Below are 14,458 nucleotides of genomic sequence, written 5' to 3'. Positions count from 1 at the left end.
ACTCCAAGCAGCAGGCTCCTACTCAATGGCTCCCTCCGACCCCTTCCCCCTCTGGGCACCAAAACCCTAGGCCCTCCAACCCCATTCTTCAACCACATTCCCACCTCTCTCTACCATATGCTCTCTCTGACTCTCCTGACTCTGTTTCCCCTATATTCCCAAACCCAACCTCTCTAGATCTACAGCTTTGACATTCCACTCTCTGAACCCCAGGGCACACATCTCCCCTGCCTTCCCCCACCATCCTCTATACTCACCCCAAGTCTGAGCTTCCACCTGGAGCCCCTTGAACGTCATGTGTTTACAACCCATATTTCCCAGGGGTCTCTGTTCGACACCCCCCCCCCCAGTACAGCATACGCACACCCTGTAATCCCCTGCACACTTCCCGGCCGTGCCCCGGGGGAGCACTCTCCCCCATCGCCCCCAACTTCTTAGGACCCGAAGGCCGCCAGGGCCCCTGGGACCTCGCTGGGGCAGCCGGCTCCTTGAGCCCCCGGACGCGCTGACCCCGCAGGAGCCCGCCCGCACGCCGGAACTCTGGGACGCGGGGCACTGCCCTGGCCCGCCGGCCTCCCGACCGCGTGACGCCCGGGACCCGGGCTTCCCAGGCCCCGGCCCCACGCACCTAACCGGCGCGGCGCCCGCGATCCCGGCCGCGCCCCTGCCCTCACCCCGCCGCGCCTCCCGGGCCCGGCCCGGCCCGGAGGAGAGCGCGGTGTCCCCCGCAGCCCAGGCCGACGCGCCCGGCGCCTACCGTTGGCGATGAGCTTGGCCGACAGCTGCTTGACCAGCTCGGGGATCCGCTCCCACTGGCACTCGGAGCGGCAGCGCTCGATCTCCGTCTCGAGCCGCGAGCCCGCCTTCCTGGTCGCCATCGCGGCCTGGCCGGGCCCGGCCCGCCCGCAGGCCCCGCAGGCCCCGCCGCCGCCGCCGCCGCCGCCGCCGCCCGGGCGCCCCCGCCGCCGCCTCCCGCTGCCGCCGCGGGCGCGGGCTCCGGCTCCCGGCTCCGCGGCGTAACGGGAGCGCCGGCTGGGGAAGGGGCGGGGAGGCGGGCGGCGGCGGCGGGCGGCGGCGGGGGCCCCGGGCGCCGCGAGGAGCGGCCCCTGCCGGCCAGGGCCGGAGCGGCAGCCGGGCGGGGGCCGGGGCCGGGGCCGGGGCCGGGGCCGGGCTGGGGGCAGGGGGAGGCCGAGGAGGGGCGAGGTGTGGTTGAGGCCAGGGAGGGGAGGGAGGCCCGCGAGAGGAACGTGGTGTGTGACCCGGGCGGGGGCTGGGTCGAGACCCGAGGGGGAAGGGCTGGGGGAGCGGCCGCGGTGCAGGCAGGTGAGGAGGGGCGGGGGTGAGGCGTGAGGGCCCCGCAGGCAGGATGGTCTGGGAGAAAATGCGAGGGGGCGGATGGGAATGAGGCCTGAAAGGGGCGGTGACCCTGGGGAAGGTCACAGACCAGGCAGAACTAGTGCGCCAGGGGCCTGGTGTCAGGCGGTGCGGGGTGGGGGTGGGGGTGGGGCGGCGGGGAGGGAGGGGATAGGCCTGCCTGAGCTTGTCCCGCCATCTCAGATTTCAAGTAGATCCCCTGGGCCTGGGTTGGCCGGTCCCCCTGAGCAGGCCCCCCATGCTCCTGACGGCCTCAGCCCCCAACCAGATGAGGTGGGCAGGGAGTCCTCCCTCTCAGGCCCGCACAGCACCTGCACAGGGGCTCCCAACTGACTGCCGAGTTGCACTGAGCCTGGCAAGGACTGCTAGCAGCTGAGATGCCCGCTCCCTTGGCGCTCTGAGGGGGATGCAGAATCACCAGTGGGCTCCGCAGACTGAGAGCTGGGGGCAGGTGTCCAAGGTGTGCATTCTTTCAGTTACTTGATAACTATGTAGGGATTACCTGCTGTGTCCTAGCTACTACTTTAGATGCTGGCAATACAGGGCAGAAGTGAACAGACAAAATGTCTGCCTTGGTAGAGCTTTCATGCCAGTCAGGGGAATAAATTATAAAGTACTAAGTTGGAAAGTAAGATGGTTACTTGAAGAAACAGAGCAAAGTCCAATGAGGAGAATAAAGAGGGGGGCGGAGGGGGGTAAGTGTTCGATGGGATGTTAGCAACAGCCTCATGGAAGTGACATTTGATGAGGACTCAAAGAGGGTGAGAGAGAGCCACGAGGCTATCTCGGGGAGAAGAGCATTCTTGGCAGAGGAAACAGCCATGCAAAGGCCCTGTGGTGAGAGCATAAGACCAAAGAGACCAGAGTGGTTGGAGTGTGGTGAGGGAGGCGAGGTGAAACAGGAGAGCTCAGAGGTAGGAGGAGGAGTTTCAGTTCTTGGCAGGCCTTGTGGGCCATTATAAAGACCTTTATAAAGATCTTTATAAAGACATTACAAAGATCTAGTGAAGTGGGAGGCCCATGCAGGACTTGACCTGTATTTTAGGACTATGACTACGGCTGTTGTGCTGAGAATCCTGCCAGTAGCTCAGGAGAGGGATGGTTGTGGATACACCAGGGTGATAGCTGGCGCTGGGTAACGATGTTGGATTCTGGACACGCATTCAAGGATGGAGCTCTGCAACACCAAGGGTGAGGAAGCACTGTCATCATCAGCATCGCCCCTTCCGGGTGCCTCACTCCAGCTTTCCAAGAGTTTCACTCAGGTTCGTCCATGTCTTATCTCCTCAGCAGCTGCGGGAGAACAGACCTTGTGGACGGCGGTTCACCATGAGGAAGCTGAAATGAGATACTGGATGTGAGGAGGGAAGGTTAGGAGATAACTTTTGCCATGACCAGCACAACCTTCAGGCACCCCCAACCTCAAAGTTTGACCCGAAGGGTCCAGATGCCGGGGACAGCGCAGGAAGGGGTTATGTTAAAGTTTTAGCAGGGACCCTTTTGTACCTGGTCCCTTTGGTTCCACCAAGAGGGAAGAGGAGGAAGGGGAAAAGGAATCTCCACAGTAACTATTTCCCCTCCCTCTCAAAAGCCTCATATTCTCCTGTCAGCTCTCGCATGGAGATCTGTCTTTCTAGATGTTTGCCTGGAATGTTCTTTCCCCTCTGATCCAAGAGGGACATTTCTGTGCATTCTTGGAGACTGAGGCCCAGGAGCCTAGCTCCACGGCTGACAGATCCTGTGGGACCCCCCAGAAGTGCTATCTCCCTCTGTGATAGGGCTCTGTAGTGACAAGTGTCACTCAGCCTCAGCCGCCACGCTGTGATGTGACTGCTGCTGTTTCTTCCATGCCCCCACCAGCTGACAGGTTCCAAGACAAGGCCTCTGTCTTCATGAGGGCAGAATGGAGCCTGAACCCTGTCTCAGCAGGTGCTTCCTGGCCAGTGGCATTTAACCTCTCTGTCCCTCACCTGCTCACAGCTCTTCAGGTAGAACACCTACCCCCACAGAGGTGGTTGAGAAGTCAGTGAGGAAATACAAGCAAAGCACTTGAAATTTACTACACCATAAGAACACAAAAAACATGAGCTCTCATTCTGCGTCTCTGTCCCCCTTGCGCCCACAACATAGCGGCTTGAGTGAAAGAGTGAATGAATGAAGTAGGAGATCTCCAAGGTCTGGAATCAGCCTGCAAACGTTTTCCTTTAGGACTCCACAGAACAATTAGAATCTGTAATGATGTCTGAGGCGTCCATCTTCACGGCAGCCACCCTGGGAATAGCAGACCCCAACAGAGTACTCAAGGCCATTTGCTTGAGTCCTGATGTCGCTGGGGCAGAGGTTTCAGGAGGAGAAGCTACCAAATATTGTCAGCCTGACCTGCCCAGAGAAAGAACCGCTCAGAGCTCTGGATGGGCCCCGCGGTCCCTGGACTCAGTCTCACCTCTGTACCGTTTTGGTCCTCACCCACGGCCCGGGCGGCTCTGACAGCTTCTGTGACCGCCCTGGAGGCATTCAAGAGATGGCATGTGGAGAAGTTGCCCAGACTGTTTTCCAGGTAAGTTTACCTGCAGGTGGCATTCAGGGAAATTCAGGAGTAGGAAGTCATTGGTGCTAATAATAGTAATTAAGCCAACACCTTTTTTCCAGACACTGGTATTACAGGTTTGACAAGGGTGTGAAAAATCACAGCCTGGAGGTCAAACGCGGACCTGAGGCCTGCCGATGCCCAGAAGTGGAAGATGGCTCAGAGAGTATAACTCGTGCTAATCCCTAGAGCAAATCTGGCTTACCAGGAGCCGTGGGGACAGGCTAAAGGCTCAGAGCAACAAAGGTCAGTGCAAATGGGGGTGCCTCTGGGGCCTGGAAACCTCCCAGTCCCCTTCCCCCTGAAAGCCTGGGTCTCCTTTGCAACTAGAATAGGAGATGAGGGAATAGCGAGGGAGGAAATAGCAGCAAAGCACTTGAGGTCTGGGCTGGGGTGGGTTGGGGGAAGCTCTAGTGGCTTCCCTCAGCTTCTCTTCCAGGAGGAGAAGTCAAGAAGAGGGGCAAGGGCCCGTGCCCGGGACCTCCCTCATCCAGGAGGGCTCTTCTCAAGAGACCCATGTGGTCCTCCCCCCTTCCTCCTGTCTCTGTCCCAAGGTCACCTCCTCAGGGAGGCCTTCCCCAACCACCTTATCTAAACCCACTCCCTGCCATTCCCTTCACTCCCTATCCTTCTGTTCTGTTGTGGGTTTTGCCTTCTTTCTTGATTTCTAGGTATTAATTCAGTGTTTATTGTCACTCTCCCATCACTCAAATGTAGGCTCCATGAGGGCAGAGGGTTTTGTGGGATTTTGTCGTTGGTGCTTCACAGATATTTGCTGAGAAGACGAATGAGTAGAAGGAAGGTAGTGGGGCTGCACTGGATGGGTGAACTCGAGGCCTGGACATCCCAGGAGACAGGCCCGCAGAAGTGGGAATCCTCTTGCTAAAGCCAGTGGTTCAGACTGAAGGGGCCGATGGGAATCCAGAAGGGGCAAAGGACCAAGGCCTCAGCATGCTGACAGAACGTCTCTTCTAACCTTCAACCTGAGCATGCTGGGTGGAAGTCCTGTGGTCTGGTGGCCTGCACCCCAGGAGGTGCAAGCCATGAGCAGCCACCGCTCTGCAACTTTTATCTATGATGGCGGCCATTCCTACCCTGTGCCCAGTGTCAGAAAGCATGCAAGCTCTGCAGCCACGGCACTGCAGCCATGCCTGGAGGAACCTGGGAGGCACGCCAGAGCCTGTGGGCTTGGGGCTTGAGTAATAACCGCTGCCGCGCCTTGGGATGGTTTGTAATTATGAAATATTTAATACATACAAAACATATAATCAGGGGGCACCTATGTAATAAAATAGTAAAAAGAATACCAGGACTCCGCCTATCAATCCCAAAGTTAACCACCATTTGTGCTTATTATGCCCTCACTTTGTTTCTGGAGCAGCCTTCTGCTGCCCCTGGGCTGTGAGTCCTCTACGGAGCCCAGCCTGCGATGTTGTTTGGTTTCATGCTCTGTAAAGATGCTGTCCTGTTTCGTAACTTGCTCTTTTGCTCTTGGTGTTCTTGGATTTCTCCTTGTTGCAGCCTTTGTTGAAGGCTGTGGTTCCTTCCTTGTCTCTGGTGTGCAGTGCTCTGGGGTGTGCTGGCAACATCCTTGTCGGTCCCCGTCAGTGTATCATCCCTCCGGCGCCCACACTGTGATGAACAAGGCCGCATCCGTGCTGTTGGGATGAGCAGGGTTTCCAAGGATGACTCAAGATGACTCTGGGCCCCTCCCCCTTGAAGTGTCCTAAGGGCCTCTTGAGTTTCTTCCCAAAGGCCACCTGCTGCTGCCTGGAGTCATGGCTCCCGCTATAGGGACAGACGAGTGGGAATCTCGCAGCCCCACTGCGAACACAGAAGCCGGTGTGTCTAGTTTTCCATCTGTTGCCATCTGACAGGGCTAGCCAGATCGCCAGGGACAGGAAGCTGGCTGGTGGCTCAAGGAGGGCCTAGGCCTGGCATGACCTGTGTGTGGAAACCATGTGCCTAGGCTGCCCTTCAGCTTTGGCAAGTCCAGAAGCACGTGGGTGCCCCAGGTGTTTGCTCCATTTGGTGAGTGAAGCTCACCAAAGACCAACGTGTACCCGCCCCCCATGACAACTTTTATCTATGATGGCGGCCATTCCTACCCTGTGCCCAGTGTCAGAAAGCATGCAAGCTGAAACTGTTGTTAAGAGATTGCTTGGTGAGCTTGGATTTGGAATCAGAGAAGAGGAAGTTTTTAAAAGGTCAGCCTTCAGGCTCTGGAAAAGAGCTGAGAACTGTCTTGGTTCCATTCTTGAGCCTACCTCTCCAAGGCTGAGAATATCCACATGTCCCAGGTCTGTGTCTCCTGCACAGGGTGAGGCTGGACCAGTTCTGTGAATTTTCACCGCCCGTCTCCATCCATGATGACCTTGCATAGGCTTTGGACACCGTAATAACAACCAGTTGGTTTGCATTTAAGGCTGTATGATAGGAATCCCTTATCCCCCTTATCCTCATGAATGTTTTTTCATACTCTGAGTTCCTGGTACCTAGTATACAACCTGTTCTACCTTATTCCAGAAAGGCAAAGAATGGGCTGATGATAAAACACCCACCTATATGTCTGAATGGACAGCAATGTAAAGATCAGAAACTACATGGATATAGGCGGAGAACACTGTACCTGTCACCTAGTCAAGAGTGTAACTAGAATGATTTTTATGCTTCCTGGCAGACCCTGCACAGAGGAAAACACATGGGCTGGTTTGATTTGAAAAATGGTTGATTCACACATCTGGAGTTTGAAAGGGCAATCAGGAACCCGGTGAGCACAAAGGATTTGGTTGTTCCTACAGAGTTGTATTAGCAAACAGTTGTGACATTTTCATTTCAAACACATTACTAGTAAAAAGAAGCTAATTCTCATTCTGTGTGAAAGAGCCTCAAAAACACAGAATCTGCTTTTGTTACGAATTGCGAGTGATCTCTCCCTGGACAATGCCACTACCAGGCAAAGTTTCCACAGTTTAATTCAACAAGCATTGATTAAGCATCTATTGTATGCCAGTGTTAGGTTCTGCAGATACAAAGTTTATAAAATGTGATGCCACCCCTCAAGGAACTTACACTCCAGTTGGGCAAAGGGACAAAGAGGTCAAGGATAGCTTTGTAGTTGGGACTCGCAGGATTGCCTGGGACTGGGGAAGCCCTTGGCCTGCTGTGGGGCTTCAGGACATGCAGTCTTCCTGGAGGGGGTAACACCTGAGCCAAGCCTTAAAAATGATTTCTGGTCTGGTCTGCTTGCCAAAGTGGTGAATGTGTGATGCCGAAGCTGGAGTTAGAAGCCCCAGATCAGATTTTCATCTCTTTAATTAACCTGCTGTGTGACCTTGTAAAAGTCCTATTCCCTCTCTGAACGTCAGCTAATTCCCAGGTTAAACGTGGGAGAGATGATCACTAGCATTCCGCAGTATGATTGGACTTGAGAAATTCATCCACTGGGAAGGAAGACAAAGCTCAGTAGAATACACGATTAAAGTAAGTGGGAAGTAAGTGTGATGTGTCAGGTGCTTAGAAAGGATGCGAGCACGAGCCAAACCCCAGTAACATCAGTGAAAAGTCAGCGCAGAAAACCTGTTCTTGGCAGGTTGAAAGAACACTCAAGTCTTTCTCAGGAAGCAGTTTTCTTCTGGGAAATCTGTTTGAAAGGAAGCCTGCAAAGCTTGCAGACCTGGTTAGGAACCCTAGGGGCCTTCACTCTAGGGGGCGGGGCCCACGCAGAAATCCCGAGCTCTAAAGAAAGGGGCGGGCCTGGGACGGCGGCGGCAGCCAGTGAGAGAGCCTCCCGATGAGGTCATGGAATTCCTCGGCGCTTCATTGGCGGACCCCCCTCCGCTCCCCCCAGCGAGGCTTCGGCGCCGACCTCCCAGCAGGCGGTGGGCCTCTAGCGGGACCCCGGGAGCCAGGGCTCGGAGGGCGCGTCCCCAAACTTTCTCCGGGTATTTACAGACTCTGAGCAGTGAGCGAGCCCTGCCATGAGTGGGACCCGGTCTCCTCCTGCGGGGAGAACTGAAAATGCCCAGAATAAAAGGACTCTTAAAAAAATAAAAATAAGAAATAAAATAAAAGGGCTCTTACCCATCCAGAAGCTAGATTCTGACAAAGCCATTTTCTCCAAAGTGGAGGACTTGTTTTGTTTCAATCCAAACACACTGGTTGATTAACCATTTTAACCATTTAAAGACACTGAGCCAACTTCTAGTGGCTGGACACCTTTCTGGCGTTCTGAAACATTTTAAAACCATGATTCTCCAAACCCTGGTGTCCAGAGAAATCCAGAACATTGGTTGCCCATGCCTACCCTGACTCCAGTCCTGCCGGCTCCAAAACCTGCAGGTTGAAGAAATTGGCAGGGCCAGGGAGCTGTACCCCGCTTTGGTAACCAAAGCATTTAAAGCATCATCAGAACTTGTTAGAAATGCACTCTAGCAGGTAGCTCTGGGGCTCACTTCGGTGTGAGAACGGATTTAAATCAACTCCCCTCAAACGGTGAGACTGCTTCAGAACAGTGTGGATTCTTCACTCTCAGAATCCTATGGCTGGAGAGGGCCCCCTAGTCCAGTCCCATCTTGGGGAGGTAATTTTGGAGTGCTTTCCCGTTCTCACCATTGAACTCCTGGGGTCCAGCTGGGCTCTAGGCATCTGCCGTGGTTGGGCTACAGGTAACTGGACCAGCCATGCCCATGTGACCAGCACTTTCCTCGAGATTGAGACAGTCCCTATGAGTGAATCACCTAAGGGTGAACTTGGTACCCAAGGGCAGTCCTATTCTGCTGTGTGGCCGGGTCAGCAGAGGAAACCAGTATGTAGAAGGGAGAAAGACACATAAGGAGTGGAGGTGGAAAAAGAATCGGAACCAAGATGCCCTCCAGGCCCCTGCCTCCCTCTCCAACTTCATGCAGACCTCCTGCTCTGGCTGATGGAACTCGGGGCACACTGGGCACAAGCAAGCATAAGCTGTTCCCATCTGAGGTTTTGCACATGTCACTCCCTCCACCTGGAATTCTTAGCCTTTATCTTTCCCAAGCTCCTTCATTCCCGACAACGAGGAAAGTTCTTAAATGTCGCCTCCTTGGGGCACCTGGGTGGCTCAGTGGGTTAAAGCCTCTGCCTTCGGCTCAGGTCGTGATCCCAGGGTCCTGGCTGGGATTGAGACCCACATCAGGCTCTCTGCTTGGCAAGGAGCCTGCTTCCTCCTCTCTCTCTCTCTCTCTGCCTGCCTCTCTGCCTGCTTGTGATCTCTGTCAAATAAATACATAAAATCTTTTTTTAAAAAAATGTCACCTCCTCTGGGAGTGACGCTTTAAAAGAACCCCTCCCACAGCTGCACTCCATCATGTTAGTCTCCTTTCGTGTGTTTATTGCATGTGCTATCTTGTGTGCCATCACAGGTATTCACGTGCTCACTAGCTCACCATAAGCTCCTTGAGAGCAGAGATCCTGGGGTTTGTTCATCACTGAATCCCAGGGCCTTGAAATGGCCCGGCACCTAGCATGGTAGCTCAGTAAATGATAGTTGAAGAAAAGATCACTTTCCCAACCTTCCTGAGGTCCAGCAGCTTCCAGTCCTCAGGTTGCAAGAGACCCCCAGGCCCCCTTCCCCAGTCTTGATCTCAACACACCCCTCTATATGGATTCCTGATGTTTGTCACACAGGCATCCCAGAGGGGTTCACCTTTGTTTGCAGGCAAAAAAACTGAGGCCCAAGTGACTTGCACAGGGGATTATGTGGCCAGTTAATGGGACAAGGGGGACAGGAGAACTAAGCTTTCAGGCCACTGCTGGGTCCCCAGGGTACTCCTTCTCATGATCTGGGGTTGCTCCCCACAGTAGAACAGTCAACTCAACCTCAGCCCTTTTTGTCTCCTTGTATAAACTTTTAATAAATCAGTTTCATTTTCAAAACGCTGCCCAGAATAGTGTGTGGTCTGCAGAAAGATGCTGTCAGTACTGTCCGCTGTAGGAAGTTATTTTCTGATGAACTCTAGTGGGTTGGGTGGTTTGAACATCTCTGTTGCTCCAGGAGCATGACAGAGGTCACACTGGTTCTCACTCCACCCAGGTTCCCCTTTTTTAGGATGTAAAAGGATATGATCCAAGGTGCCACTTCTGAATATTTATCCAAAGAAAACAAAAACACTAATTTGAAAAGGTATCTGTACCCCCATGTTCAGTACAGAATTATTTACAGGAACCAAGAAATGGAATCCACCTAAGTGTCCACAGAGAGGTGAGTAGATGAAGACATGGTGTATATAACAGAAGATCATTCAGCCATTAAAAAGGAATGAAATCTTGCCATATGCCCCAACATAGATGGACCTTGATGGCGTTGTGCTAAGTGAAATAAGTCAGACAGAGAACGACAAGTCCTGTATGATTGCCACTTATATGTGGAATCTGAAATAAAAACAAGCTCATAGATATGGAGAACAGATGGGTGGTTGTCAGAGGCTAGGGGTAGAGGGATGAGCAAAATAGATGAAGGGTCAAAAGTCACAAATAAACGCATGGGGATGTAATGTACAGCGTGGTGACTATAATAACACTGTATTGAATATTTGAAATTTGTCAAGAGAGTAAATCTTAAAGGTTCTCATCATAAGAAAAAATGTGCAGCTATGTGCAGTGATGGAGGTTAGACTTACTGTGCTCACTTTACAACGTGTACAAACTATATGATGTGATATGTCAATTATACCTTAATTGAAAAAAGAAATGTAAAAGGACGTCTTATTAGAGATGTCTGTATATTCCAGCCTCTAGGTTACTGCAGTCCAGGGAAGCAGAGCCTTCAGCCCAGAGGAAGTAGCTGTGACTGCTGGGTGCAGAACATTGTTCTAGGGAGCTCTCCCAAGTACTGGGACCCTTGCACTTGGCCTGGGACCTCAATACACATGTGTTGCATAGCTGCCTCAGTCATGGCGGCCTGAGTGACTGTTGTCAAATTCAAGCGATCATGCTCAGGAAGGCAGGGAGCAGGAGAGTGGGGGTTGGATACCCTTACTCTGGGTACTTATCCGAAGATAAATGGTCATCTGTCATGCCTTGTGATCTTTATCTCCTTCCTGTATTGGAGAGATCACCCACGTGATGAGGCCACCCCCTCCTCCCACCCGAGAAGCTGAGAATGTCAGGTACTCACTGCCAGGCTCCCTTGTGGCCACAGTGAGGGTGGGTGACCTCAGCTCTGATGGGCGGACACCTCTAGAGCCTGGGGTCAGTTTCATCTCCATCTGGTGGACATTGTTGTGGCAACAATGGGGTAGTTGGCCCAGGCACACCCATGCGTCCATGCCCAGCCGAGGCGTCCATGCTCCTTCCTCTCCAAACCAGTCCTGAGGAGGATTTCCGACCTCTGTAGAGGGCTGCCCAGCAACTTCTATCTTGGTCACCGTCCTCCCAGAGATTGTGAGCCATCTGAGATTAATTCCGTTAATGTCTAAGCCACCCAGAGCTGATTTCTGTGGAAGACTGAGGGAGGAGGGTTCCAGAAGGAGGACCAGGTGCCGGCGGGGAAGAAGAGGGTGCCGGTGCTCCGGTAGAGGAAGTGGCATTTCAGCAGTGAGGTATAGCAGCCCTGTTGTCCTTGAGACCAAGTCCCAGGTTGTGCGGAGGGAAGTAAGTCACCTGGGGGGCAGGAAGGTCCTCTGGCTCCTCACTCAGGTTACAGAGTTCCATGGGCTGGCGGGTTTTCCTGAAAGTTGGGTTTCTTTTCCTTTGCTGCTTTCTGAGCCATTCACTTGAGAAGGTAGTTGATGGGGCCACCTCATCCTCATCACGGACGGCTGCTCAGATTTGACAAGCCTCAGTGTGCGCCCTGACCTGGAGCCCAGAAAGCCAAGCCTTCACCTAAGGTCCTGTGTTCACTTGGGGTGGACTTTCTCTTTACAGGGAAAAGAATATCTTAAAACACTTCTCCCTGTCCCCACCTCAGCTCAAAATCTCCTGCACAGCTCATACTTGCCTGCCTTTGATGGGAACAACTAATCGCAGTGGGTTGGGCCCTTGCAACTCTGTGCGCATTAGAATGGGCCCCTGGGTCTAAGCGGGGGCGGGGCAGGAAGGGTTTGGGGGCTCCACTCCTGAGCTGCTGAAGTGTCCTTCTAGTGGGGCTTCAGCCTACGTGGGGAGGAGCTGATGCACAATGCAGGGCCCAGGGATCAGATCTTTTCTTGGGAGTAGGGTTTGAATGAGCAAGGTGTAGCTGGGGCTCTTGGACATGGAGGAGGAGGAGGAAGAGGAGGAGGATAAGGCCTCTAACAGGTGGGAACAGAGTCAGGTGCTCCATAGATCACCTCCCTCTCCTGCTCTCATCTCATTCCTAACTCCAATTTAAACCAACTGCCACACAGCGCTTCATACAAGTCCAAGTCCACATGGACAGGCTGAGGAGGCAGCTGCCCACACAGGGGGACTTAAGGAGCACAATCTGAAAAGAGCCAAAGCAGGACAGTCGGGCACTCCTGCAGCACTTACCATCCTGGGCCCTCAAACCAGCAGCTGTCACATGCTGCCTTCTACAGGTCATGGGCTCTGTTGTCACCTTCTCACAGTGTCTCTGCCTTGGGCGGCTGTGGAGTCCCGGCACTACGGGCCATGCCTTAGTCCCCCCCTGAATCCCCCAGGACACCCAACTCAACAGGTACTCATCAGTTCACCCATCCAGCCAGCAGGGGTGGCTTGGAGGACCCCCATAGGAAGGAGAAGGGAAATTTCTGTAGAACCCTGTTTCCCTTGGTACCAGGCCCATCTCCCTCCCCAAGAGGAAGGAAGAGTTGGATTTTCAGTTTTTTCCTTTGTCACTTCCTTACATTTTGTGCTTTTATCTTAACAGGCACACACAGTCCCTCTCCTGTTAGAGGCATTTGGGCGTGTATTCGCTCCTGTGGAGAGACTGTGAGTGTGAGAAAGGCCAGGACTGGGTCTTGGTCCCCTCAACAACCCCGCCGTCATCTGGCATATGGTTGGCATGCGGAGTTTCTGAATGAAGGAACATTCATTAAATGGAATGGTCATGCAAGAAGCCACCTACCCCCATGACATCTGGGTAGTGTGGAAGAATGTGTCACTTAAAACAAGTTTTAGATGTAAATCAGCATATGGTCTCAATTTAAAGTATATAATTTAATAGTTATCAATATATTGACAGAGTGGTGCCACCATCACCAAAATCAATTTAGAACATTTTATCATCCCCCGAAAGGAATCTGGGACTCCTTAGCTGTCACTCTTAAATCCTCTCTCCCAACTCTTGGCAAACACTAATTGATTTTCTGTCTTTATGGATTTGCCTATTCTGGCCGTTTCATATAGAGGCAATCACACAATATATGGTTTTTTAAAAAAGTGGCTTCTTTGACTTAGTATTTTCAAGATTTCTCTGCTCTGTACATGTATCAGCTTTTCATTCAATTTTACGGTCAAATAGTGTTCCATTGTGTGGATTCCACATTTTATTCATCTATTCACCAGTTGTGGACACTGGGTTGTTTCTATTTTTTTTAACATTGTGAATGATGCTGCTGTGTACACTTATGTGTAGAGTCTGGTGTAGACACACATTTTCATTTTGCTTAGGTATACACCCAGGAATGGAAATGTCAGGTCATATGTTAACTCTGTATTTAACCTTTTGAGGAATTATCAAACTGTTTTCCAAAACAGCTGCACCATTTTACATTCTCACCAACAATGTGTAAGGGTTCCAATTTCTCTACATTCTTGCCAGCACTTGTTATTATCTGTCTTTTTGATTCTAGCCATCCTAGTGGATGTGAGATGTATCTCTTTGTGGTTTTGATTTACATTTCCTTGATGAATAATGTTGTTGACCAACTTTTTGTATGCTTATTGGCTCTTTGTCTTCTATGGAAAATTCAAATCCCTTGCCTATTTTTAGTTTTTAAAAATTTTAATTGAAGTAGAGTTGACATATAACATTATATTTGTTTCAGGTGTATGATATAGTGATTTGACAATTGCTTACATTAGAAGATGTTCACTCTAAGTACAGTTACCATCTGTGATCACATAAAGTTATTACAGTGTTATTGACTATATTCCTTATGCTGCACTTTTCTACCCTGTCACTTACTTGTTTTATAACTGAAGTTTTGAACTTTTTTTTAAAAAAGATTTTATTTATTTATTTGACAGAGATCACAAGTAGGCAGAGAAGCAGGCAGAGAGAGAGGAGGAAGCAGGCTCCCTGCTGAGCAGAGAGCCCGATGCGGGGCTAGATCCCAGACTCTGGGATCATGACCTGAGCCAAAGGCAGAGGCTTAGCCCACTGAGCCACCCAAGTGCCCCAAGTTTTGAACTTTTTAATCCCCTTCACAAATTTCTTCTATTTCCCCACCACCATCCCTCTGGGAACCACTAGTTGTTTTCCATATTTATGAGTCTGTTTGTTCATTTGTTTTGTTTTTTAGATTCCACATTTGAGTAAAATCATGTGGTATTTTTCTTTCTCTGATTTATTTCACACAC

General features: G+C 51.8%; 1 protein-coding gene and 1 long non-coding RNA gene across 9 annotated transcripts in view; one reads left to right on the top strand and one right to left on the bottom strand.

Annotated features, from left to right (window-relative positions):
* Positions 1 to 1,014, bottom strand: part of TTC7B (tetratricopeptide repeat domain 7B) — a 247,880-nt gene extending 246,866 nt beyond the window's left edge. Inside the window, exon 1 of one of the 3 annotated variants that reach the window (XM_032344681.1) lies at positions 758 to 1,014. In XM_032344681.1, the coding sequence (XP_032200572.1) occupies positions 758 to 878 (121 nt within the window). In that variant the 5' untranslated portion in view covers positions 879 to 1,014. The remainder of the gene's footprint in view (positions 1 to 757) is intronic. The other 2 variants (XM_032344682.1, XM_032344683.1) reach the window with 2 other exon arrangements.
* A 483-nt stretch (positions 1,015 to 1,497) lies between these two features.
* Positions 1,498 to 5,012, top strand: LOC116591626. 6 transcript variants are annotated; one of them, XR_004286077.1, is made up of 5 exons: positions 1,498 to 1,834; positions 2,420 to 2,565; positions 2,668 to 2,744; positions 3,235 to 3,931; positions 4,024 to 5,012. It is a non-coding gene; the product is annotated as an uncharacterized LOC116591626 (long non-coding RNA). The 6 variants fall into 6 exon arrangements; XR_004286078.1 differs by having other exon boundaries at positions 2,665 to 3,362; positions 3,583 to 3,931; XR_004286075.1 differs by having other exon boundaries at positions 2,665 to 3,362; positions 3,505 to 3,931.
* The last annotated feature ends 9,446 nt before the right edge of the window (positions 5,013 to 14,458 follow it).

This window comes from Mustela erminea, chromosome 5 (genome assembly GCF_009829155.1).
Source record: "Mustela erminea isolate mMusErm1 chromosome 5, mMusErm1.Pri, whole genome shotgun sequence".
NCBI lineage: Eukaryota > Metazoa > Chordata > Mammalia > Carnivora > Mustelidae > Mustela > Mustela erminea.
Note: the sequence above shows the minus strand (reverse complement) of the source record. Positions and strands in the feature narration are given on the sequence as shown.